Raw genomic sequence first — 27,094 nt, 5'->3', positions numbered from 1 at the left:
AGGTTCAGTACAGTTCAGGGCTCACCTAGTTCTAGTGTACCACCTCGGTAAAGTTTTAGCTTCTGCAGAGTCTCTGTAAAAGTCAAAGCCCTCTTGAGCAAGTTCCATCACACATGAGACCGATCCCGGCTATGTGTGCAATGATCACAGCACTGTGCGGACTCTGAGGATTTCAACCAAAAGGTCCTCTCCAGTCCATGCTGTGAGGGCGGCCTAAATACATATATCTTAGTGTATAGAGAGCACCGCCTCATCTTTTCACAAAAGATTGGCAAAAAGCTGGGCATCCCCGCCAGCTCAGCATCTTTTGAAGTTAAGAGACTCCTTCCCTATTAGCTGAAGCTGATGGAGGAAATGTCTGCCTCCTCACTGGACGATGCTGAGCTGGTGGGTGCCGCCTTAGGCTTTGTTGGCCTAGATAAAGATCCCAGTCTAGTGCATGACTTAGAGAATCTTCCAAGGGTTGTAAAATTGTACGAGTATCTTAAAGATAGTTTTCTATGTAGCCTCATTGCTGAAATTATTTTTTTTTTTTTACCTATAAATTGTATTACCTTTTTTTTTTTTTTTTTTTTCAGAGCTCAACTGGATCAAGTAGTGCCTTCACTTTGCCACCCGGTATTACATATCCTATTCACTTACCAGCTGGAATGACTGTACAGACTGCATCAGGTTAGTCGGAAAGTGCAGTAGTTGTTCCATTTTAGCAGCAGAGACTTTCAATTTAGGTACTATGTGTTATTACTTACTAGATCTAGATGAATGACATTATACTTAATGATGGATTGTTATTTACCTTGGAGTAGTTTTAATCCTGGCTGGTGCATTGACATAAGATACTGAGCCAGATGCACTACTATGCTCAGGAGCATCTTATGATCTATTGTGCAAGAGCAGATCCTATCTAGAGTACTAAGCCTATTAATGCATTACAGGTTGGTCATCCTCCCGTTGCAGGGCATATGTATGACCTGACTGCTGTGGAGAAGGGTTAAAGGGCTTCCCAGTTGCTAGGGGATAAGATGTCTGATCTTGGGGGTCCGGTTGGGCAGCTGTCAAACCCCCTCCTATAGACATGAATGGAGGGAGCGTGGCGTGACATCACGACCATGGCCACCCAAACCCAGAGATCTAAACACAATGTTCAGAATGCTGTCTGTCTGCACGGAGATCACGGAGGTCCCAGCGATCAGACATCCAAAGGATGTGCATGATGTGGATCCTGTTTAGAACCTTGATGGGCAGTTTTGCAAGCACTTCTTCTATCATCCCTCATAGTTAATACGATCTGTTCTAGAAGCCAGGCCTGGTGCTGGACAAGAATGAGAATTTTGTTTGCATTGTGCATAGTTCAGTATGGAGTATGGCATTATAAAAAAAATCCTCTTTATTTGTATTTGAGAATAACCAGGACATAAAGCCATATTATAAATTTAGATAATTCTGTGCAGATGGTTCTTTGCTTCAGGGTAAGAAGTGGCTATTTAAAGGGGTACTCCGGTGAAAACCTTTTTTCTTTTAAATCAACTGGCGGCAGAAAGTTAAACATATTTGTAAATTACTTCTGTTAAAAAATCTTAATCCTTCCTGTACTTATTAGCTCCTGAATACTACAGAGGAAATTCTTTTCTTTTTGGAATGCTCTCTGATGACATCACGAGCACAGTTCTCTCTGCTGACGTTATTATAATGATAATAATGCTTTATTTATTGTTGTCCTTAGTGGGATTTGAACCCAAGTCCCCAGCACTGCAAGGCAGCAGTACTAACCACTGAACCACCATGCTGCCCTTAGCATACATCTGCTATGCATGATTGCTAAAATGGACAGAGATGACAGCAGAGAGCACTGTGCTCGTGATGTCATCAGTGTTCCAAAAAGAAAGGAATTTCCTCTGTAGCATTCAGCAGCTAATAAGTACTGGAAGGATTAATATTTTTTAATAGAAGTAATTTACAAATATGTTTAACTTTCTGCCACCATTTGATTTAAAAGAAAAAAGGTTTTCACCGGAGTACCCCTTTAAGAAACCTTTTACCTACTATTTTCCATGTTTACAGAGGAAGGAGATAAACGGTTGGTGGCTGTACATGTGTATCACAGTCTCCTTTTAGGAAATGTGAACAATATGGGCGATATGTTGTTGGAATTTTCTTAATGTATTGCATGCTTTTACGCAAATATTGTACAATTCTGTATTTTCTTATATACATTCTTAAAATCTTATTAAGGGATCACTGTTTAACCTCTTAGTTTTCTACTTCTGTATTATAATGCATTGTGTACTGTATAGTTTTTGCTTGTATTTTACAGTACATAGCAGTAAAGTGTATAAATGCAGTACACTAAATTAGTACATAAGGCCACAATTTAACCTAATACAGTACATAAAGATAAAGTACTTGTGCAACTTAGCATATAATGAGAAATTCAGACAACTATACCCTATCCTGTATGGCCCTCGGCTTAACACTCCCGCTCCATGCATCATTATGGGCGAGCAGGCACAATCACAGTTATCCCCTATCCTGTATATATGGGGATAAGATGTACCGTATTTTTCATCCTATAGGACGCACCGGCGTATAAGACGCACCCAATTTTTAGGGGCAAAATCTAAAAAAATAAAGATTTTGAACCCAATAGTGGTCTTCAACCTGCGGACCTCCAGATGTTGCAAAACTACAACTCCCAGCATGCCCGGACAGCCGTTGGCTGTCCGGGCATGCTGGGAGTTGTAGTTTTGAAACATCTGGAGGTCCGCAGATTGAAGACCACTGCAGGAGGAGGTCATACTCACGTGTCCCTGCCGCTCCGGACCCGTCACCGCTGCCCTGGATGTCGCTCTATCGCTGTCGCCGTGTACCCGTCGCTCTGGAATGTCTCTGCTGCCGGCCGGGTATCCTCGCTCTCCGTCGCCGCCATCACGTCGTTACGCACGCCGACGCACGTACGCGGCGACGTGAAGACGAGGAAGGAGAGCGCCGGCCATACAGGGGATCCCTGAACGGAGAAGACACCGAGGAGGCAGATAAGGTCCCCCCTGGTGTCCTGTAAGCACTAACCCGGCTATTCAGTCGGGCTGTTCGGGACCGCCGCGGTGAAATCGCGGCGGTCCCAAACAGCCGACTGAACAGCCGGGTTAGTGTTACTTTGCCTTCAGATGCGGCGGTCAGCTTTGATCGCCGCGTCTGAAGGGTTAATACAGGGCATCACCGCGATCGGTGATGTCCTGTATTAGCCGCGGGTCCTGGCCGTTGATGGCCGCAGGGACCGCCACGATAGGGGTGTATTCGCCGTATAAGACGCACCGACTTTTTCCCCCCAGTTTTGGGGAAGAAAAAGTGCGTCTTATACGACGAAAAATACGGTAAAGTGGTGGACTACTCTTTTATTCTTTTTTATTTATTTATTTATTTTAAGGATTTTTTTCAGCTAAATAGTATGGGTGTATTATGAATGGGTAAGATGTAGCACCCTTAACAAGTGTGTGCAGCATTATCCTATCTTTCATGTTTTTTTTTTTTTTGTTTTTTTTTTAACCTTAGGGCAACTTTACAAAGTGACAGTGCCAGTGATGGTGACTCAGGCCCCTGGAGCGCCCAGGATTCTTCAGCAGCCAGTCCAACAGTACTTCCAGCATATTACTCAACCCCCCCGACCAACCCCAAACAGCCAGTTTGGCGGAGGTATCCAAGTAGGACAAAAATGGCAGCAGCAGCAACAGCAGGTCCCTCAAGTCAACAGGTCTTATGAGGCTGTAAATGAATGTGAGGCAGACAGGCCGCTACATAGTGATTTGGGGAATGCTAATGGAGAGTCATTTATTCAGCAGTCTGTTGATATGCAGAACCAGCAACTCGCAAGTAATGTGCTTAATCAGCCATTGAATGGCTTAAAACAAAATAATTTTAATGATATGCCACCAGCGCTGTTTAGTCCACAGCAGACTGAATTAACCTTGGCTGATAGCTCTGAGTCTCTGAATAACTTAAACATGGCTCAGACAGTTCAAGGGCAGCCAGACTGCTCCAGCCTATTGAAATCGCCGGATGCTGATAGTGTGGTTGACCTGATATTGCTGGGTGATGATGAAGATGAGAATAAAAATATACCCATACCTAACAACAATGTAAATATTCAACATAAAGTAAGTCCGAAACTGTTAGGTGTATCACATCTTTATTGGAATTAACTATTTCAAATGGTTTCATATAATTTAGGGCAACAATGCCACTTCGTTCTGTGTAGGAGCATGATGTTTATTTAGAGACCTACGAGATAGGTAAGCGCTGTACTCTATTTCTGCCAGTGCCATAGACTTTGAATTTTGCTGCGCGACTGCTGTTCCATTCAGATGAGGGACATGGGGTCTCAGTGGTGAAGCCCTCAGCAGTCAGACACTTACTACTTATCCAGTGATAGGTGTAAATGCCTCTAAACCTTTAAACTCCATCTATCTTTTGAGTTTTTTCCAGTTTAGACATTCATGAGACATCGATAGCAATTCTAACCCTAACAGATACAGAAGCACTGACAGACTAGCAAAAACTCCAGTGTAAACCAAATCCTAATGGCCCTCATTTACTAAGAGTCGAGTGTCTGTTTCTTTGTCGGTTTTAATTCCCTACAAGTTATTTTCCACACTATTTACTAAGGTTTCTCTACATTTTCCACTTTCCCTACATTTTGCTTTTTTTACACACGCTCTTATCTGTAAGGTTTTCCTCAGCTCAACTCCACCACATTTTATGCGGAAACCTTAGTAAATATGTTGGGTTTTTGTGAAAATGTTGGGGACACGCCCCTTTTCCAAGACCACACCCCCTTTCCCTGGCTGCCACGCCCCTTTTTCGGGCTTTCTTACCAAAATGGAGAGTTAGTCGGGGTTTTTTCAATTCTGGCGCAAAACATGTCGGGTTTGCAATAGTAAATGAGGGCCAATGTGTCTATTTCTGAACACGATTCTTTCCACATGGTGCAACAACACAGAAAGTATGTAAAGGACCAGGGACTCCTCTCGAAGGCAAAACACCATGCTCCTGAACACTGAGTAGCAATGTGTGAAGTGCTGAATAAATAATCACTCACTTAACATTCACTGGGTCGAGTGCAAGAGCACCATTGCCCAGAAATGTGATCTACACTTATTGAGCAACAATGCATTATAGCATTGCTGCTGACCTCACCGATATCATACACAATCACTGGACATGTGTGAGCACCTGGTTGAGCGAATGTAGTGAGTGACGATGCACACAGTACTGTATGCATCACAGCTTACTGCACAGTACATTCACCAGGTCAGCTGGGAAAGCGTCTGGCCTGGCAAAAGTACTGTGGTGAGCGGCGATGCGCGTTGTACATTATAAATACCACTGCATGTGCACGTGCTTTATAGTGTTGTTTTCGCGAATATTCGCAATGCAAATTTTATTCGCGAATATCACATATTATAGCACTATATATTCGCAATTACGAATATTCGTTTATTTAAATTTTTTTAATTTTTTATAGTGCACATCAGCGTCCGAATTTTCGCATACACAAATTTTCCCATATGCGAAAATAAAACGCGAATATTACGAATATGCGCATTTAGCGAATATATGACGAATATTCGTCCATATATTCGCGAAATATCGCAAATTCTAATATGGCCTATGCCGCTTAACACTACTAGTGTTGAGTGGCATAGGCCATATTCGAATTCGCAAATATATGGACATATATTCGCTAAATTTGCATATTCGTAATATTCGTGTTTTTCCGCATATGCCTAAATTAGCATATGTGAACATTTGCATATGCGAAAATTTGCATATGTGAGCATTCGCATATGCGAAAATTTGCATATGTGAAAATGTATTAACTTTATAGCAAGTATACCAGTGAAACTTAATAGAAGCAGCAGAAGGAAGGGATCAATATTCGCACACCAGTCTCACACAGTAGTATTAGAGCCTTCTTTAGACCACACAAGCTGGAAGCAGAGAGGGATAATCATTGTGATGTGTACTGTGAAAAAAAGCAAATATTCGTAATTTCGAATATATAGTGCTATATTCGCAAAAATAAAATTTTAATTTCGAATATTTGCGAGCAACACTAAACACTACTGCTTTACACTAAGACGCACACTGCTGGTGTGAGGTACAGTAACATTACATCTGTACATTCCCCTTTGCATTTATTAACAGGATATTAAACCCAGATGTGGCAGCTGTCTCACAAGCTGGGATGGGGGTCGGGGGACCCTATTTTTGAAAGACATGTATGACATATCCAGAGGATTGTCTGTAAAGGTCTGTAGTGGGAATTCCCCTTTAAGACCTTTTACAGTGCTCCGAATTTGCTGTGCAGATTTTTACACTTCATGAAAGATACAATCTTAATGGAAGAAAAACTGCAATATTGAAGATTTGGTGACTCATATAATCTGAGACACCTTCATGTTCTTTTCAGTCTGGAGTTATGGTAGTGATTAAGTTTACAGTTCTTCCTAAATTGAGTAAATCTGATTTATTTTCTTAGGTAATCTATATATTCAGCCTATGCCTTTTACTAGTTATATGGCTACACTAGTCAGAAATATCTTGTGTTTAATGAGGAATACAGCAATATCTAGAATTAATGTACAGACCAATAACACAGTGATACTTTTTAATAGATTTCCTGAATGTGAACGCCTCTGTTCACACTTACTTTACATTGCCTGATCTCAGCAAGGTAAAGTAAGTGTGAACAGAGGCGTTCACATTCAGGAAATCTATTAAAAAGTATGAGGCATACTGCCAGTTCCCTTTGACAATTGAGTTGAGACATCACATTCAGACAGTCTGCATGCAGCACTATTCGTCTAATCAAATGTGTCGGAATGCACCATGGAGGCTGCAACACAGATGTGAACAGAGCCCTACTAGCATGTAGCTTAGTTTTTGTGTACTACCATGATACTTTTTTTGAGACGACCACACACTATTCCAATGAAAATTGGTCTTCTGAAGGTTTCAAGGGTTCCTAAATTGAATTGCAAACTCCGTTTTACATTCCGGGACCAAAAATATTTCCCAATGAATCTGTTGGGCATATCTGAGTCATTTATTAATATTCTTCTATTAATTTATTTGTACACCCTTTCTCATTCAGGCTATTCCTCCCCCCCCCCCCCCCCCTCCCCTCCCATAAGGCTGGACCATGAGCTGTTCTGTTGGGTTATATGTGGCTGACGTCTGTCTTACGAGCTTGATGTCATCAAGTCAGCTCCCAGAGCAGAGGAGAAAGATGGCACCTTTTGGTCCCTGGAACACCTCTTTAATTACTCATATCGTCACTTACAGGGTTGTATATTGTAAACAGCAATAAACAAAATCATTCCTATAATTCTATTTTTCATCCTGCTGAAGTGTCCAGAAGGCAGCACCAAGTTGCTTAAGTGCCACAACTAAATATAGTCTCTCTCTTTCCCACCTATTCTTGTTGTAATATGATTGACATACAGGGCTTGGCTAATGGCACAAAGCCCTGTCTTTGAATCCCATGCCTGCGCCATGGAGATTCCCTCATGTGGGCACCGCCATTATTTTATATATTGCAATTTATCCAGCTGTGTCTGCAGCTCTGTGAGTGATTTAAGAGCTGACAGATTCCCTTTATAGAACTGATATTCCATAAAACTGAGTTTTCTTATCTCCATTTATCAACCTTTTTTTTTTACCAAAACATTAAACATCAGGTGCAGCCCTTTGCGCTTGTCAAGCAATTTAGATCCCAAGCTTCCTGGACTGGTGTAACTACTGTGGGGAAAAAATTGTGCTTTTAGAAATCATAAGCTGGTAGGACACCGGCATGATTTTGTCTGTTGCACCCTACACTATTCGGGTCGGCATTTGTGAGTGGTTATTGGCTGAAAGATTACCTATAAAAATTATTGGGTGGTCTGATTAAGACCATAAATATAAAAGTGAGTGATTGGCAGTTGTCCAAATAGGGCCATTCAGTGAAAGTAAGTAATGGGCGGTGGTGGAGGTCTTCATAATATGATTGTACTATAAAAGTGAGTGAGTGGTTGTCTTGGTCTAAATATTACCATGAAGGATTGGAGGTCACGGTCTGAATGTTACCATTAGTGATTGGTGGTGGTCCAAAGATAACCTTCTATAAAAGTGAGGGATTGGTGGCGGTTGTCAGAACAAGACATTTCTTAAAGGAAAACTGTCAGCAGAGTCCCCCCACGCTAACCAGTGGTACTGGCTGGTGGTGCAGATGATGTGGATTAAAATAATGCCTACCAGGCTCGGATCCATTGCGGCTTTCCTCTGCCATCTTTGTAATTATGATTATGCAAATGAGAAGTCAGTGGCACAGGCGGAGTCACGATGTCAGCCTCGGGCACTGTGATGTCTCAGCGCTTGGCCTGCTCATACATACTCACACAATCTCCTACGCTTCCCAATGCTGTAATCACTCCTACTGCACATGCACATCAGCACATGCGCCGTAGGAGTAAATACAGAGCAGGGAAGCGGAGGGGATTGTATGAGCGGGCAGAGTGCTGAACGAACAGCGATGACGTCACAATGCCAGAGACCGTCATTGTAACTCCGCCTGTGCCACTGACTGCTCATTTCCATAATCGCAATTATGATGGTAACGGAGGAACACCACAAGGGATTCCGGCATGGTAGGCATTGTTTTATCCATCGGCACCCGCGCTACTGGTTAGTGCTGGTGACTCTGCTGACAGTTTTTTCCTTAAAAAGTGATTGATTTAATTAAGAATGTTCTAATAAAGGGACACGTCGCTCAAGCTGTTTTTGGGACATGTGAAATCTTTAAATCTGTATTTATTTACCAAAACCTGATCTGACCCAGAGGGAGGCAGAAAACAAAAAGTTTTTGTACTTTGCCCTGATGTAATGCTTAGTGAAATACAGTCAGATGAATGCACCCTGGAGAACTTTCTATCCGTATTACACAAGGTGAGTCTATTATTCACAGTTTTACATCTTCCGAACTCTAATACAATATTTAAGCTACGTGCCTTTGGTATTTTTCCACACTAAACCATTCTGTAGTTTGCTGATATTTGTGCTCTGAGATCCATGTATTCAGTGATGCAGACTTAAACCCAAGCTGACAACCCTCCATGTAAATTGGTTTTTAGAAGCTTTTGAGAAATGAGTCTGTAAAAATATATTGATTTTATTTTGTTTGCTTTTTTGTGGATCTGTGAACGTCCTTATGGACCCTTTATTTTCACTGTTTGCAGTTTGTTGGTTTGAGAAATTGGAAAAAGATGTCCCAGTGGCCGTAAAAGGCCCATTAATGGGGCACAGGACTAAAATCTATCAGGATTGCTGCCTTAGAGCCTGATCGGTTTCCAAATCTTTCTCTTCATATAACAGTATATTTCATAGGAGGCGATGAAAGAGACAATGGGCAGTTTTACTCTATATGAGAGTTTTTTTAAAGATCCAAATGTCTGTCCATTCAGCTTGATAAAGTAGAGTGTAAGGTACAGGACAGGACCTGTTTGCAAAATAGTTAATGCTTCAGGTTGTAAAAAAAAAGTCTGAAATTCAGCATTTCATTGAAAGCATTATATCTAAGGTTAAATTGTGTGTGAATATACTTTAACAATTCGTAAATTGTTTTGCTAGAAGCACAACAAATTTACTATTGGTATTGATTTCTATTTTTACTTCTCCAATATGTCTTTACGGGTGCGTTCACATGTGTGTGTTTTTGCTTCAGATCTGCAGCAGATTTGCTGCTGCAAATTTTGCTGCCCATTGACCGCAATGGACTGCAAAATCTGTTAAAGCAAATCTGCATCAGATCTGCAGCAAAAAATACGCATGTGTAAACGCACCCTACAATACATGCATATTTTTGCTGCGGATTTGCTGCTGCAGATTTTGTTGCCCATTGACTTCAATGGGTAGCAAAATCTGGGACAGCAGATCTGCAGCAAAAAGTTCACACGTGCATATTTTCTGCTGCAGATCTGTTGCATGTGTGAGTGCACCCTTATAGAATATAATTTTTGGTTGCTCAGATTTATGTCATGGCTTCCATTTCTACCATACAAACTTACATTGTTCTGTGGACCCTTCTACTGCATAGAACTGGGTGGACTGCGTAGATCAAAGTTTTCATCGATCTTCACAATCAGCCGCAATCCTGTGCCAAAGTAGTGTCAGTGCTAAAAGAGTAAGGTGCATTGAGGGTTCTTACTCCTGCTACCATGCTGCTCCAGGTAGAGACATCGGCCCAGATATACCGATCTGTCTAAGGACCGAAACGTTCTGCGTTTTCCTTAACAGCCCATTCACACGGCACCTTATATGACCTTAATAAGCCAATCGTGGCACAATACTTTGACAGTGTGTCCACAGGGCTGTACCCTGTTTGGTTATCATAGTGATCTGATATATCTCATTAGATGTAATGTTACTAATCAAAGCACCAGCAGTGGAGGCAGAAGCTCCATGCACTAGTGGATTTAGTATTAGGTTAGACTTGCGTCATGTTTTAATCTTTTGAAGAGTTTGTACACAAGGAAAGTTCCTGATATACATTCTTATTATAGGGTTACATTACACTCTATTAGCCTTTGCTGTGCAAAAAAAGGAAGTATGCAATAGTGTAATAGATATTTACCAAAGCCTGACATCCGTCACAGCCCCTGCTCTATGTATTTGTCAGAGCTTTTACCATCATGAACCAGAAACAGAGACAAAAAGATGTGAATGAAACCTTAAATATTAGATAATGTGATAAATATACAGATATTGTGATAAAGTTAGATACCCAAAGTTGCTGTTTTTGCTTCCTAGCTTTCCACTGTACAGGATCAGATCGCTCCTAATGACAGTGAGATAATTCAAGTTGATGGAACAGGAGATACATCATCTGATGAAGATCTGGGAGCAGTCAGAGATGTCGATGAGAATGAGTTTCTGGGTATTATTGACACGGAAGATCTAAAGGCTCTAGAAGAAGATGATTCTGGGTCCAACGATACCACTAGCAATAGCAGTGATGATGAGGATCCAGAGATTGATGTGATTGAGGAGGTACGGTACCAATATGATCTTTATTAAAAGGAGAAAATTCAATTACATCTACTGCTTCTTAAACCGGTTGTTCCACCAACAACACTTAACCTGCATACATTGGATAGGAAATGAGGGCTTGCCCTGACAAGTGTTTTCTTTAACCCCTTAAGGACCTATGGTGTGTGGATACGCCCTGGCTTTCTGGTACTTAAGGACCCAGGACGTATCCATACGCCTATGGGAATGTCTGTCCCTGCCGCGACTGCTGATATCGATCAGCAGGCACCCCGCGCAAATGCCCAGGGGGGTCATCAGACCCCCCCCATGTCGGCGATCAGCACAATTGCAAGTAAATTCACACTTGCGATTTGTGCCGATTCGGGTCTATGGTGACCCGATGACCCGGAATAGAAGGGGGATCGCGGGTGTCCCTGACACCCATGATCCCCCTGAAGCCATAGGAGTGAGGTGGCAGGGGTGCCACCCCTCCTATCCCTGCTATTGGTCATCAAGACGCGATGACCAATAGCAGATTGGGGGTGGGGGGCTTTACTTTTGGTTTTCCCGTCCTGCCCACCCACAATGGGCGGGGCAGAACGGGGAAACTACAGAGGACAAGCGCCGAAGTCCACTCGCCCATCTGCGATGGCAGCGGGCGACGATCAACGGCGGCAGCGGGCGATGATCGACGGAAGAAGATCCGTGGATCCTACGGAAGCCGGTGAGTTGCTTAGCAACATATGGAGGGCTGCAGTCTGAGACCACTATAGAGTGGTCTCTAAACTGTAGCCCTCCAGATGTTGCAAAACTACAACTCCCAACATGCCCAGAGAGCTGTTTAGTCATGCTGGGATTTGTAGTTTTGCAACAGCTGGAGAGCTACAGTTTGAGACCACTGCACAGTGATCTCTATACTGTCGCTCTCCAGATCTTGCAAAACTACAACCCCTAGAAAGCCCACACAGCAGTTTGCTGTCTGGGCATGCTGGGATTTGCAGTTTTGCAACATCTGGAGGTCCACAGTTTGGAGATCACTGTGCAGTGGTCTCTAAACTATAGCTCTCCAGATATTGCAAAACTGCAAATCCCAGCAGGCCCAAACAGCAAACGGCTGTCTCGGCATGCTGGGAGTTGTAGTTGTGTACCTCCAGCTGTTGCATAAATACATCTCCCAGCATGCCCTTCGGCGATCAGTACATGCTGGGAGTTGTAGTTATGCAACACCTGGAGGCACACTGGTTGGAAAATACTGAGTTAGGTAACTGAAGGTTTTTCCAACCAGTGTGCCTTCAGCTGTTGCAAAAAGTACAACTCCCAGCATGCACGGTCTGTCAGTAATGCTGGAAGTTGTAGTTTTGAAACAGCTGGAGGTTTGCCCCCCCCCCCCCCCCCATGTGAACGTACAGGGTACATTCACACGGGCAGGTTTAAAGTTAATTTTCTGCTTCAAGTTTGGGCTGCAGCAAATTTTTCGCCACAGCACAAACTCCTAGTGGTAAACTCGCTGTAAACGCCCGCCAGTGTGAATGTACCCTAAAAACACTACACTACGCTAACACATAATAAAGAGTAAAACACTACATATACAACCCCTTACGCTGTCCCCCAATAAAAATGAAAAACGTATCGTACGGCAATGTTTCCAAAAAGGAGCCTCCAGCTGTTGCAAATCACCAACTCCCAGCATTTCCGGACAGCCACTGACTGTCCAGGCATGCTGGGAGTTTAGCAACAGCTGGAGGCACCCTGTTTGGGAATCACTGGCATAGAATACCCCTATGTCCACCCCTATGCAATCCCTATGAAGTCCTCAAATGCACATGGCACTTCTCACTTCAGAGCCCTGTCGTATTTCAAGGAAACAGTTTAGGGTCACATATGAGGTATTTCCGTACTCGGGAGAAATTGCACTACAGATTTCGAAGAGCCTTTTTTTTCCTTTTACCCCTTATGAAAAGGAAAAGTTGGGGGCTACACCAGCCTGTTAGTGTAAAAAAATTTTTATTTTTTAAACGAACATGCTGGTGTTACCCCATACTTTTTGTTTTCACAAGCAGTTAAAGCAAAAAAAGACCCCCAAAATTTGTAATGCAATTTCTATTGAGTACGGAATACCCCATATATGGGCGTAAAATGTTCAACGGATGCACAACAAGGCTCAGGAGTGAGAGCGCACTATGTACATTTGAGGCCTAAATTGGCGATTTGCACAGGGGTGGCTGATTTTACAGCAGTTCTGCCATAAACACAAAAAAATATGTGACCCCATTTTGGAAACTACACCCCTCATGGAACGTAACAAGGGGTATAGTGAGCCTTAACACCCCACAGGTGTTTGACAAAATAGTTGGATGGGAAAATGAGAAAAAAAAATGTTTTCGCTAAAATGCTGGTGTTACCCTAAATTTTTCATTTTCACAAGGGAAAATGGGGAAAAAAGCCCTCCAAAACTTGTAACCCCATTTCTTCTGAGTAAGAACATACCCCATATGTGGATGTAAAGTGCTCGGCGGGTGAACTACTATGCTCAGAAGAAAAGGAGCACCATTGGGATTTTGAAGAGAAAACTTGTCCGGAATTTAAGGCCACGTGTGTTTACAAAGCACCCATAGGGCCAGAACAATGTAGTATTTACACCCCACAGGTGTCTGACAGATTTTTGGAACAGTGATCCGTGAAAATGAAAAATAAAATTTTTCATTTGCACAGCCCACTGTTCCAAAGATCTGTCAAACACCAGTGGGGTGTAAATACTCACTGCACCTCTTATTAAATTCTGTGAGGGGTGTAGTTTCCAAAATGGGGTCACATGTGGGGGGTCCACTGTTCTGGCACCACGGGGGGCTTTGTAAACGCACATGGCCCCCGACTTCCATTCCAAACAAATTCTCTTTCAAAAAGCTCAATGGCGCTCCTCCTCTTCTGAGTATTGTAGTGTGCCAGCAGAGCCCTTGACGTCCACACATGGAGTATTTCCATACTCAGAAGAAGTGGGGTTACAAATTTTGGTGGTCATTTTCTCCTATTACCACTTGTAAAAATTTAACATTTGGGGAAAACACAGCATTTTAGTGAAGAAAAATTTTATTTTTCATTTACTCATCCAACTTTCACAAAAAGTTGTGAAATACCTGTGAGGTGTTATGGCTCACTGTACCCCTTGTTGCTTTCCTTGAGGGGTGTAGTTTCCAAAATAGTATGCCATGTGTTTTTATTTTTATTTTTTTGCTGTTCTGGCACCCTAGGGGCTTCCTAAATGCAACATGCCCCCAAAAACCATTTCAGCAAAATTTGCTTTCCAAAAGCTAAATGTGACTCCTTCTCTTCTGAGCATTGTAGTTCGCTCGCAGAACATTTTACGTCCTAACATGGGGTATTTATATACTCAGAAGAGATGGGGTTACAAATTTTGGGGGGCCTTTCCTCCCATTACCCTTTGTAAAAATGATAAATTTGGGGGAAAAACTGCACTTTAGTGAAAATTTTTTTTTTTTCATTTACACCTCCAACTTTAACGAAAAGTCGTCAAACACCTGTGGGGTGTTAAGGCTCACTGGACCCCTTGTTACGTGCCTTGAGGGGTGTAGTTTCCAAAATGGTATGCCATGTGGGGGTTTTCTACTGTTCTGGCACCATAGGGGCTTCCTAAATGTGACATGCCCCCCCAAAAACCATTTCAGCAAAATTCACTCTCCAAAATCCTATTGTCGCTCCTTCCCTTCTGAGCCCTCTATTGCACCCGCCGAACACTTGACATCCACATATGAGGTATTTCCTTACACGAAAGAAATTGGGTTACAAATTTTGGGGGGGATTTTTCATCTATTACCCCTTGTAAAAATTCAAAAACTGGGTCTACAAGAACATGCGTGTGTAAAAAATTAAGATTTTGAATTTTCTCCTTCACTTTGCTGCTATTTCTGTGAAACACCTAAAGGGTTAACAAACTTTCTGAATGTCATTTTGAATACTTTGAGGGGTGCAGTTTTTATAATGGAGTCATTTATGGGGTATTTTTTCATAAGAAAGCCCTTCAAATCCACTTCAAAACTGAACTGGTCCCTGAAAAATTCCAATTTTGAAAATATTGTGGAAAATTGCTGCTGAACTTTGAAGCCCTGTGGTGTCTTCCAAAAGTAAAAACATGTCAACTTTATGATGCAAACACAAAGTAGACATATTGTATATGTAAATCAATATATAATTTATTTGGAATATCCATTTTCCTTATAAGCAGAGAGCTTCAAATTTAAAAAAATTCAAAATTTTCAATTTTTTCATCAAATTTTGGAATTTTTCACCAAGAAATGATGCAAGTATCGACAAAATTTTACCACTAACATAAAGTAGAATATGTCACGAAAAAACATTCTCGGAATCAGAATGAAAGGTAAAAGCATCCCAGAGTTAATAATGCTTAAAGTGACAGTGGTCAAATGTTAAAAAAATGGCCTGGTCTTTAAGGTATATTTGGGCTGGGTCCTTAAGGGGTTAAACTTGGTGTGTTTCCCGCTTTGAGTTTGAAAGGGACGGGCTCTCCGTGTGCTGTGCGCAACTATTCTTCGTCAGTAGAATCTCCTTTGTGGAAAACACGCTCGTGTGAATGCAGCCTTTACTGAGAGTCAAACTGCTGAAATTTCTCACTGGTTTCCATTGCAATGGAGTGGTGAACTTGCTGTGAATAGGAGATGTTTTATTGGTGGATGGTTAAGGTAGTTCCACACAGCATTTTTTTTTTTTTTTTTTTGCACAACACACTGTGATCAGATGTTTACTGAAGCTAATAGTGAATTATAAAGCATAATAGAATTTTTCTGTGTTTTTATAATTAGATTTTTGTGCTTTTTTGGATTTTTGTTTTTACAATCTAAAACTGCGAGCTCCATATATTTGCCAATAGAAAGATCAGGTAACATGGAGTTATTTTTAGTCTGTAATCATGGAAATGCGTTAGAACTGTACACACAAAATGATAAAGTATTTGAAGGGGTATTCAGCATTTGGATAAAATGTTTGAGGACATAAAAAAAAAAAGAATTGAAAGAAAAAAGCCATACTTACCTACCCCCGGTCTCTCCCAGCTCTTGTTCTTCTCTTTCTGGTACCCTGATACTGTCTCTTTTTCTGAGATGAGCGCTTGGTGCAGGACCTGTCCGTCCATCCAATCACTGGCCTCAGCAGGATCTCTTCTTTTCCAGAGATTGGCTAGCAGGGCAGCTCCTGTGTCGAGCACTAGTCTTGGAAGCAGAAGGAAGACAGAAGCATTGTGGGGAACAGAAAAAGAATGGGAGATGTGGGGGACAAGAGGGGAGAGCAAGTATGGCTCAATTATTTACTTTTTTTTTTATTGTGTATTCAGCTCTAATGCAGCCCTGTGTGTTTCCATGGTAACTGACTGAAAACAAACCTATGTTCCCTGATCTTTTTGTTACCAAATGAATGGAGCTAACTATTTTCAAACTTAATTTTTCCATTCTATAAATAGAAGTAATATGAACTAGATGTACTGGTATATGTATCTTTAAAAGTTGGGTCACACGTGCCGTATTTTGCTGCGTTGACTTCAATGGGTAGGAAAATATGCAGCAGCAAATGCAGAAAAATGTTAGTTTCATACTTTAGGCCGCCTGATTACAGCAATATCAGATTTGTATAGTTTACGTCATGTTTTAAAAATTTTAAAAAAATTCTGAACTTTTGTGAATTTTTTTTAATTGCCATTTTTTGACCCCTGTAGCTTTATTTTTTTCCACATACCAGGCTGTATGAGGGCTCATTTTTTGCACCATAATCAGTTTTTTGTATCTGTACCATTTTGGTATTGATCTGACTTTTTAATTACTTTTTAACTTTTTTTTTTTTCTGGGATATTATAAAAATTGCAATTCTGTGGTTTGGTATTTTTTTTTACATTTACCGTATGGGATATATAATGTTATATTTTAATAGGTCGTACAATTACGCACGAAGCGATACCAAATATGTTTGTTTTTATTATGTTTGCATGTTTTTATATAGGAAAAGGGGGTGATTTGAACTTTTAACATGGAAGGGTTAATGTGTTTTGTTTAAACTTTTATAAAAACTTTTTTTTTTTTTTTACACTTTATTAGACTTATAGGAGGAATCATTAGATTCCTCATACAGATGAATAGAGTTCTATTGAACTCAATTGATCTGTGAGCTCTCTGATCCATTGAGAGAGCCTGGTCCAGCCAGGATCTATCAATGACAGAGCCATGGGACAGCAGGGAACAGAGGTAAGCCCTGCGTCTACCTCCATAGTGGATCGCCCCCTCGCGATCACGCTGCGGGGGGGAGCGGGGGCAATCCACCCCACTAGCCCACCAGGGAGCATTCACATGTCCCTTTTAGAAGCCACTGTCAGCTTTGACAGCGGCGATCTAAAGAGTTAATAGCCAGCTACGGGTTAATCGCCGCATGCTGGCTATTAGCGGCAGCCCCTGGCTACTAAGAGCAGCCGGGGGCTGCAGAGTATTGAGCGGGCAGGAGTCCGGAACCCGCTCCATACAGACTGCTGAGCGCCGCATGCTAGTTAATAGTGGCGGTGTGAAACTTGCGCCCGTGCAAACGTTTGACTGCTCCTCCCCTCAGCTCTCCGAAGCTAGAGCTGGGGGGAACGAAGGCAGAGGATGCATGTCTGCACGGGGAGCAAGAAGCCACGCCGCCTCATCTCCCCCTCGCACGTCTGCATGGCCGAGAAAGAAGGTAGAGCAGGGAGAGACAGCTTCTCATCTCCCCCTGCTCTGCTTCGGAGGACACAAGTTTCCACAGCCAGGGGCAGCAGAGTATGGAGCGGGCATGAGTCGAAAGCCCGCTCCATACAGTCTGCAGAGCATCGCAGCGCTTGTCAGGTCCAGCCCTGCATGCCCGAAGCCGGGCTAAGGGCCGGAAAAATTCACCTTCTCGGTGCCCGGAACTGCATGTCCCAGGCGTCGGGCGATAGGAATTCCACATCCCTGACATACAAAGAAATGAAACACCTTGTGAAATGTGGTGTTGATATATAGAAGGCCTCAGGTGGGACCTCTCCCATAAGGCTGGAAGCAGCCAAGTGATTAACCCTTTACTTTGTGTAGTCACAGCCAATGTATTTCCTGCAATAACTGTTGAAGTTTTAGCTCTGAGAATCATTTTATTTTACTACCTTATTCATCATGTCAGTTTTTATGCCATTGTGAAGTTTCTTCTACAGGAGTAGATTATTTTCACCATCTTTTACCTCTCATCAGAGGTTGATTTGACATAAATAAGGGCCACCAAATATTGGATTACTATTAATTATGCAGCGACAGGTTCCACGAGTTCTTTTTCATCTACAATGTAACTACAAGGCACAGAGGTTTATTATGTTATATTTTGAATACGCTGTTGATTTAAGGTAGCTCTTAAATGACTTTGCTTTCATTTGATACTTTATAGCCGATGCCTGTCATGCTAACACATCTTAAGGAATCAATTAATCTCATTGATTTTATTGTGAGAGATAAGCCTCCGTGTAATAAAGGGCCCACCTGTCTCAGTCTGCCGCAAATGTTTTTTTTCATCATGGCTGCTAAATCCTCATTTGAGTTTCAGTTGTCACGCACTTTAAATTACGGCTTCCGTTTAGCGAGATGTAATGAAAGAATGAATTGTTCAGACACCTGTCTGGTTTACAGAAATGTTCTAAAATGACTGAGAGAAATATCCACCTGTCATGCACAAAACATTATAAAATAATTCAGTAGTGTAATGTAAAATGTCATTAAAAGTGCCATGTGTTACATGCATTATAGCCCCTCCTTTAACTTTATAATAAAGTTTTTGAGAATTTGACATAATTTTTACCCCATAAGGTGGTGTTTCACTAGAATATTGTAAAATAGAGGAACACTAAACTGGAAATTAAATAAAAATTGAAAAGTAGATAATCTTGCCCTTACTCTTTTGTTTCAAGAATGTGCATACATTGTTGGAAATTTCCCAAAGACTTGTAGGAATCCTCAAAGAACACAGGTTAATCCCTTTCTGATCTCTTCCATTTTTAGCTGTGGATTTTAAGGGTGGGGCTTAATGATCTTTGTTTCCTTACAGCAGAGGGGGGAGGCTCCTTCTGCAGTCAGTTGTCCACAGGATTAGGAGGAGGGAGCATGGCTGATTTGATACTTGAACAGAAAATTTATTTTCACTGATATACACACACACACACATGCCTCAAGAGATAGCCTTCTCTTTACTGTGCTGTGTCTGGTTCTAAGACAAATGGCTGCAGTACCCCCCTTCCCCCCTCCCCCCCGCTCCCTTTCTGCATATCAATTAAAATAAATTTTCTGTATGAGTCTTAAATCAGCCATTCCCCTTCCTACTAATTCTGTGGACAACTGAATGTAGACGTAGCCTCGATTTAGACAAGTGTACATAAGCAACGATGCATACAATTTTTAATTTTAAATCAGTTTTATATTTTTTTAATCAAATTTTTTTTGCATATACTGTAAAACACAACTGCAAAACACATTTCTACACAAAAGAGCATACAGCCTATATTTTACGGCAGGTTACCAAAGAAAAATTGAAATAGCTGCAATAACATCATAGTAAAAAATTGCTACATTAAATCCTACAACAAAACTAATGAAAATGATACCCACCCCCCTGCCTCTTAATCCCCTTCACTATACTAAGACTCCGAGATTGCACAAAAAAAACTAAAACAAATGGCTGTTTTAACTTAGAGGATAGATAAATGGTTATCCTCCTTATAATGGTTAATATTGATCCCATGATATTTAATCCATGCACCTTAATTTTATAGAATTTAGTTAAGGTATTTTTTTAAATTAATTGTAGAATCTATAGTCTAACTTTACAACCCCCCACCCCACTTTAATCATCAATTGGTGGGACGTGGGGGCATTAGACTGCTGCCATATCATTCAAATTAGTTTACACACTTGATACAAAATACGTTGACTAGCCAATAGATTGCCCATATCTCTTAGGAGATCCTCTATACAATCCATCATACACAGCAACGGATTACAATCTAATAGTATTGAAAATACTGTATATAAATTTGTTCTACCCACAACAGACAAAGGAAGCTTGCACCAAACAAAAAATGTTTGTTTACATTTTTGAAATTTTAGAGATATAAACTGATTAAGATACCTCTGAACTTAAGGACCTAAATATTTTAATTTGGGGACAACTAGTTACCCCATTTTTTACCTTAATGACCAGGCTCTTTTTATTTTATTTGACTGGGTCTCTTTAGATGGTCATTACGGATTTGGTAATACCTATTATATATATGATTTGTGTTTTCGATCTTTTTTAATAACAATACAGGGTTTTATTGTGAAAGGGGCTTTTTTTTTATTTTTATTTTTTTTTACACTTCATACATGTATTGAACAATCTTTTATTATTTTATATTTCACTTTTTACAGGTTATACTATGCTGCAATACATTTGTACTGCAGTACAGTATAACTTGATCTGCTGCAGATACTACAGCAGGGGTCCACAAACTTTTTAAACAGGAGGCCAGTTCACTGTCCCTCAGACCGTTGGAGGGCAGGACTATAGTAAAAAAAATTAAAAAAAAATAAAAACTAGGAACAAATTCCTATGCACACTTATATATCTTATTAGTGGACTACCCCTTTAACTCCTTAAGGACCAAGGACGTATGAGTACGTCCTTGGTCCCGCTCCCGTGATAGAACACGGGGTCCCACTGTGACCCCGCATCATGTCATGGCGGGCCCGGCGTCATAGTGAAGCCGGGACCTGCCGCTAATAGTGCGCAGCACTGATCGCGGTGCCGCGCGCTATTAACCCTTTAGCCGCGCGCTCAAAGCTGAGCCACGCGGCTAAAAGTTAAAGTAAAAAGTGTCATTAACCCTTTGAATTATCCCTTCCCCTAATAAAAGTTTGAATCACCCGGCATTTCCAATAATAAAAAAAAAACAGTGTAAATTAAAACAAAAATAAACATATTTGGTATTGTCGCGTGTGGAAATGTCCGTATTAAAAAAATATACTGCTAATTAAACCACACAGTCAATGACGTCCGCGCAAAAAAATTCCAAAGTCCCAAAAAATTGTGTATTTTTTGTCACTTTTTATATCATGAAAAGATTAATAAAAAGCGATCAAAAAGTCAGATCAATGCAAAAATAGTACCGACAAAAACTTCAGATCACGGCGCAAAAAATGAACCCTCACAGCGCCCTGAACATGGAAAGATAAAGTTATAGGGGTCAGAAGATAATTTAAAACGTATACATTTTCCTGCATGTAGTTATGATTTTTTTCTGAAGTAATACAAAATCAAACCTATATAAGTAGGGTATCATTTTAACCGTATGGACCTTGAGAATAAAGATAAGGTGTCATTTTTACCGAAAAATGTACTACGTAGAAACGGAAGCCCCCAAAATTTACAAAATGGCTGTATTTTTTCAAATTTGTCGCACAATGATTTTTTTTCCCCATTTCGCCGTACATTTTTGGGTAAAAGGGCTGATATCATTACAAAGTTGAATTGGTGGTGCAAAAAATAAGCCATAATACAGATTTTTGGGTGCAAAATTTAAAGAGTTATGATTTTTTTTAAAGGTAAGGAGGAAAAAACTAAAGAGCAAAAATCGAAAAACGCCCGGTCTTTAAGGGGTTAAGTATGCAGCACAGTTCCCCCCCCCCCCCACATTCGGTTGGCAGTATAGATCCCCCCCACATTAGGTTGGCAGTATAGTTCCCCCCCCACATTAGGTTGGCAGTATAGTTCCCCCCCACATTAGGTTGGCAGTATAGATCCCCCCCCACATTAGGTTGGCAGTATAGATCCCCCCCCCAACATTAGGTTGGCAGTATAGTTCCCCCCCACATTAGGTTGGCAGTATAGTTCTCCCCCACATTAGGTTGGCAGTATAGATCCCCCCCCACATTAGGTTGGCAGTATAGTTCCCCCCCACATTAGGTTGGCTGTATAGTTCCCCCCACATTAGGTTGGCAGTATAGTTCCCCCCCCCCCCACATCAGGTTGGCAGTATAGTTCTCCCCACATCAGGTTGGCAGTATAGTTCTCCCCACATTAGGTTGGCAGTATAGTTCTCCCCACATTAGGTTGGCAGCATAGTTCTCCCCACATTAGGTTGGCAGCATAGTTCTCCCCACATTAGGTTGGCAGCATAGTTCTCCCCACATTAGGTTGGCAGTATAGTTCTCCCCACATTAGGTTGGCAGTATAGTTCCCCCCCCCCCCATATTAGGTTGGCAGCATAGTTCCCCCCACATTAGGTTGGCAGCATAGTTCCCCTCCCCCCACATTAGGTTGGCAGCATAGTTCCCCCCCCCCACATTAGGTTGGCAGCATAGTTCCCCCCCCCCACATTAGGTTGGCAGTATAGAACCCCCCCACATTAGGTTGGCAGTATAGTTCCCCCCCCCCACATTAGGTTGGCAGTATAGTTCCCCCCCCCCACATTAGGTTGGCAGTATAGTTCCCCCCCCCCACATTAGGTTGGCAGTATAGTTCCCCCCCCCCCCCACATTAGGTTGGCAGTATAGTCCCCCCCCCACATTAGGTTGGCAGTATAGTTCCCCCCCACATTAGGTTGGCAGTATAGTTCCCCCCCACATTAGGTTGGCAGTATAGTTCCCCCCCCCCCCACATTAGGTTGGCAGTATAGTTCCCCCCCCCACATTAGGTTGGCAGTATAGTTCCCCCCCCCCACATTAGGTTGGCAGTATAGTTCCCCCCCCCCCCCGCATTAGGTTGGCAGTATAGTTCCCCCCGCATTAGGTTGGCAGTATAGTTCCCCCCGCATAAGGTTGGCAGTATAGTTCCACCCATATTATGTTGTAAATCCCCCACATCAGGTTGGCAGTATAGTTCCCCCCCACATTAGGTTGGCAGTATAGTTCCCCCCCACATTAGGTTGGCAGTATAGTTCCCCCCACATTAGGTTGGCAGTATAGGTTCCCCCCACATTAGGTTGGCAGTATAGGTTCCCCCCCCCACATTAGGTTGGCAATATAGGTTCCCCCCCACATTAGGTTGGCAATATAGGTTTCCCCCCCACATTAGGTTGGCAATATAGGTTTCCCCCCCACATTAGGTTGGCAGTATAGGTTTCCCCCACATTAGGTTGGCAGTATAGGTTTCCCCCCCACATTAGGTTGGCAGTATAGGTTCCCCCCCACATTAGGTTGGCAGTATAGGTTCCCCCCCACATTAGGTTGGCAGTATAGGTTCCCCCCCACATTAGGTTGGCAGTATAGGTTCCCCCCCACATTAGGTTGGCAGTATAGGTTCCCCCCCACATTAGGTTGGCAGTATAGGTTCCCCCCCACATTAGGTTGGCAGTATAGGTTCCCCCCCCCCCCCATTAGGTTGGCAGTATAGTTCCCCCCCCCATTAGGTTGGCAGTATAGTTCCCCCCCCCATTAGGTTGGCAGTATAGTTCCCCCCCCCACATTAGGTTGGCAGTATAGTTCCCCGCCGCATTAGGTTGGCAGTATAGTTCCCCCCCGCATTAGGTTGGCAGTATAGTTCCCCCCATATTAGGTTGTAAATCCCCCACATTTAGTTGGCAGTATAGTTCTCCGCCCACATTAGGTTGGCAGTATGTTCCCCCCACAGACATACAGCCTCCAGCCATACGGTATATGGCTGGAGGCTGTATGCCTGTGTACTGCCCCACTTCAGTGCTCCGACCACCACTCCTCCGGTCCGGCCAAAGCAGTAGGTCCCGGGAACTGAGGAGTGATGGTCGGTGCTCTGAAGCTGACGTGCTGTTGGTAACACTTACCAAGCTGGCCAGCGCATGTCCTGCTCACTGCTCCGCGCGGTTGCTATGGGCTCATGCACAGAACATCAGTGATGTCTCTGCGTGTGCTACTTCCCGCTGGTCCGTGCGTTTTTAAAGTAAATGTGGGGCCACAGAGTTAACAGGTGCATACCTGTGTCCTGAAAACATCTTTCGGGACACAGGGATGTCCTTAGGCAGCGGTGGCAAAAACACCCGGCGGGCCAGATAAATGTCCTCGGCGGGCCGCATGTGGCCGCAGGCCGTAGTTTGAGGACCCTGTACTACACCCTATGTGATCCAGCCATGGGCTTCTGTAGCAGGCAGACAGGAGGTAATCATCTGACCTCCTGCTGCCATAGCAAGCAACTGCAACCTGTGATGGTATTGCGACGCCGCAGTTGGTGAACAGGGGGAGTGCACTCCCCCTGTCAACACCATAGATGCCGTGATCAGGTTTGATCACAGCATCTATAGGGTTAATGCTGCCGGGACCAGAACGATTGCAGCCTCGGCAGCTGCGGTGGGAGCTTGGCTGTGATTGACAACCGGGTCCCGCTGCTGATCTTCTGCGCTGTGTTCCGTAGTGCAGGAGATCGCTAGGACATATGCATGGGGCAAACATGTCAGGTGCTGGGATGTATGCATACGTCCTATGGCGGGAAAGGGTTAAGGACATTTCACCAATTCTGGAACCCACAGATAAATTATCTATTGATATTAAATTAGATTTTCTCCAACTTATTGGAGTCCCAAATAATCCCCAATCACCTTTATAATATCAATTGCATGTATCAGGGAGTTGCCAGTATCACCTAGGAAAGTAACAACTCATGTTTTTTATCTGTCCATATCTAATACCTCTCACATTTTAGATGTTCTTAACAAAACAGCCAGCGGTTCAATTACAATAGGAAGCAGCATGGGTGATAGGGAACACCCCATGCAGCGTTCTTCTTTCTGGCCCCCAATAACATTGAAAGCAGCTCATCCCCATATTCCTTGTAAAATTCCACCGAGAGACCATCAAGTCCCAGAGACTTATTATAGCAAGAGAAATTGAAAGCTTCCCGCATTTATTTCTTTAGTTGAAATTGAAGACAGAGGTATAGTTCCAAGATAATCAATGAATTCAACATCCGTCTTAACTTTTAGAGTTCAAAAAGAAAAGAACTTCCTGTGGAGCATGCAGCAGCTAAGTACTGAAAGGGTTAATATTTTTAGATAGAAGTAATTTACAAATCTGTTTAACTTTCTGACACCAGTTGATAAAAAAAAAAAAAAAAAAAAAAAAAAGTTTTCTGGTGAAGTACCCCTTTAAGCCGTTGGGGACCCTAGGGGCACTAAACAGCACTGTCAAAAAATGAAACCATGGCTAGTATTGACTGCCATATAGTCATAGTTTTCAGCAGACCTCTGCAAGACTTGTGACTTAGCTTGTCTTGATGCAGAAATGTTATAATCAGCCCTAAGAGACTTTGGAGCTTCTTCTAATTAGTCAATTCAGCAAATTGGGGGGTTTAAAATAAATTTGACTTTGGCTATTTCTCCCATTAATTCAGGCTATGCTTCATTATGTTTTAATCTTAGATTTTTCTAAGACCAGAATTTTGGTTGTGTTGAATGTTTAGCAATAGTCACAGGTTGGTCGCAACTTTTTTTTTTTTTTTTTTTTTACATAGGATAACCCAGAGTTTTTGTTGATGGTAAAGATCCACACAGAGGAGTCTTATCCTTATTGAATGTTTATTGAGAAACCTCTTCATTTTTATTTTAGCCTGTCCGGATATAAGTTAGGGTTTGGCATCTGATAAGTAGCTTTGCAGTTTTGAGCTCTGCATATAATATTTGATACCCTTTATTACTCTTCTTGTATCTCTTCTTTCTTTCTAGGATCCTTTAAATTCTGGAGATGATGTGAGTGAACAAGAGGTTCCAGACCTTTTTGACACGGATAATGTTATAGTTTGTCAGTACGACAAGGTATTCTAGCTATTCAATTTGTCTTTTATAGGTCAAGTGCTTCCATTGATGTGTCTACATATGATGCCAAAAATTAAGGGGGAGATTTATCAAGGGATTTAGAGCTGTTTTTTTAACTTACAAAAGTAGCACAAAAAGTCACACGTGCGCATCGTGTGACTTTTGGCTGTAAGCAAAAGCAACAAAAGAGCTTACTAAAGTAAATTTCAGTTTTCACTTAGCATTGGTCAGGGATTTATCAAGTGCGAAAGTTGCACAAAAAGTCGCAACCGCCTCCAAAGCAGCATAAATGTAAGCCAGCCCGGACCTGGCTTACAAAATTTGCTTTGGAGAGCAGGATTCCATATTTCCCACTTGGAGCTACGATCACAGCTGAAATTATAGCTGTGCAAAGTCCGGGCTGGCATCACTGTGCAGCTGCCCGGGCTCCCTATTTTATTCCATCCCAACTAACCCACCCTCTCCCTCTTCCGGGTCACCTCTCAACCCCCACAGCTAATCTCTCTAATCTCTCCCCTGCCTGGTCATCTCCCGCAACCCCTCCCCGCCCGCCCATCTCCCCCACAGCTCGCCTGCCTGATTATCATGCCTGCCTGCCCTCCCGGTCATCGTGCCTGCCAGGTCATCTCGCCGCCGCTCATATTCACCTCCACCACACATCTCCCACCCCGCCGCTAGCTGTTGCAAGACTACAACTCCCAGCATGTTCTTACAGCAAGAACATGCTGGGAGTTTTAGTTGCAGCGGCAGGTGGCAGATGCAGGCCGGCCGGCTCCACGGAATATGAAACTACACTGTGTAATTTCATATTTCCCGGTCTGAGCTGTGATTGGCTGGTCTGTCTTGTTCAATCACAGCTCAGACCAAGAAATATGAAATTACACAGCGTAGTTTTATATTCCATGGTGCCGGCCTGCATCTACCACCGGCCCGCTTGCTGCTGCAACTACAACTCCCAGCATGTCTTCTGTGTAAGGGCATGCTAGGATTTGTAGTCTTGTACTTTAGCAACAGCTGGAAGCACCAGCTGCCTGCTAGCTGTTGCAACTGCCATCACGGGAGTTGTAGTTTAGGATTGGGGTGCCTCCAGCGGTTGCTAAACTACAACTCCCATCACAGGAGTTGTAGTTTAGGATTGGGGTGCCTCCAACTGTTGCTAAACTAAAACTCCCATCACGGGAGTTGTAGTTTAGCTACAGGGTACCTCCAGCCGATGCTAAAGTGCAA

General features: G+C 42.5%; 1 protein-coding gene across 1 annotated transcript in view; it reads left to right on the top strand.

Moving 5' to 3' along the window:
• GTF2A1L (general transcription factor IIA subunit 1 like) overlaps positions 1–27,094 on the top strand; it is a 68,820-nt gene that overhangs the window by 36,211 nt on the left and 5,515 nt on the right. Inside the window, exons 5-8 of the mRNA XM_056568065.1 lie at positions 579–672; positions 3,550–4,151; positions 10,843–11,082; positions 25,778–25,867. Coding sequence (XP_056424040.1) covers positions 579–672; positions 3,550–4,151; positions 10,843–11,082; positions 25,778–25,867 — 1,026 coding nt within the window. The remainder of the gene's footprint in view (positions 1–578; positions 673–3,549; positions 4,152–10,842; positions 11,083–25,777; positions 25,868–27,094) is intronic.

The sequence above is a fragment of the Hyla sarda genome, chromosome 3, assembly GCF_029499605.1.
Source record: "Hyla sarda isolate aHylSar1 chromosome 3, aHylSar1.hap1, whole genome shotgun sequence".
Taxonomy (NCBI): Eukaryota; Metazoa; Chordata; class Amphibia; order Anura; family Hylidae; genus Hyla; species Hyla sarda.
Note: the sequence above shows the minus strand (reverse complement) of the source record. Positions and strands in the feature narration are given on the sequence as shown.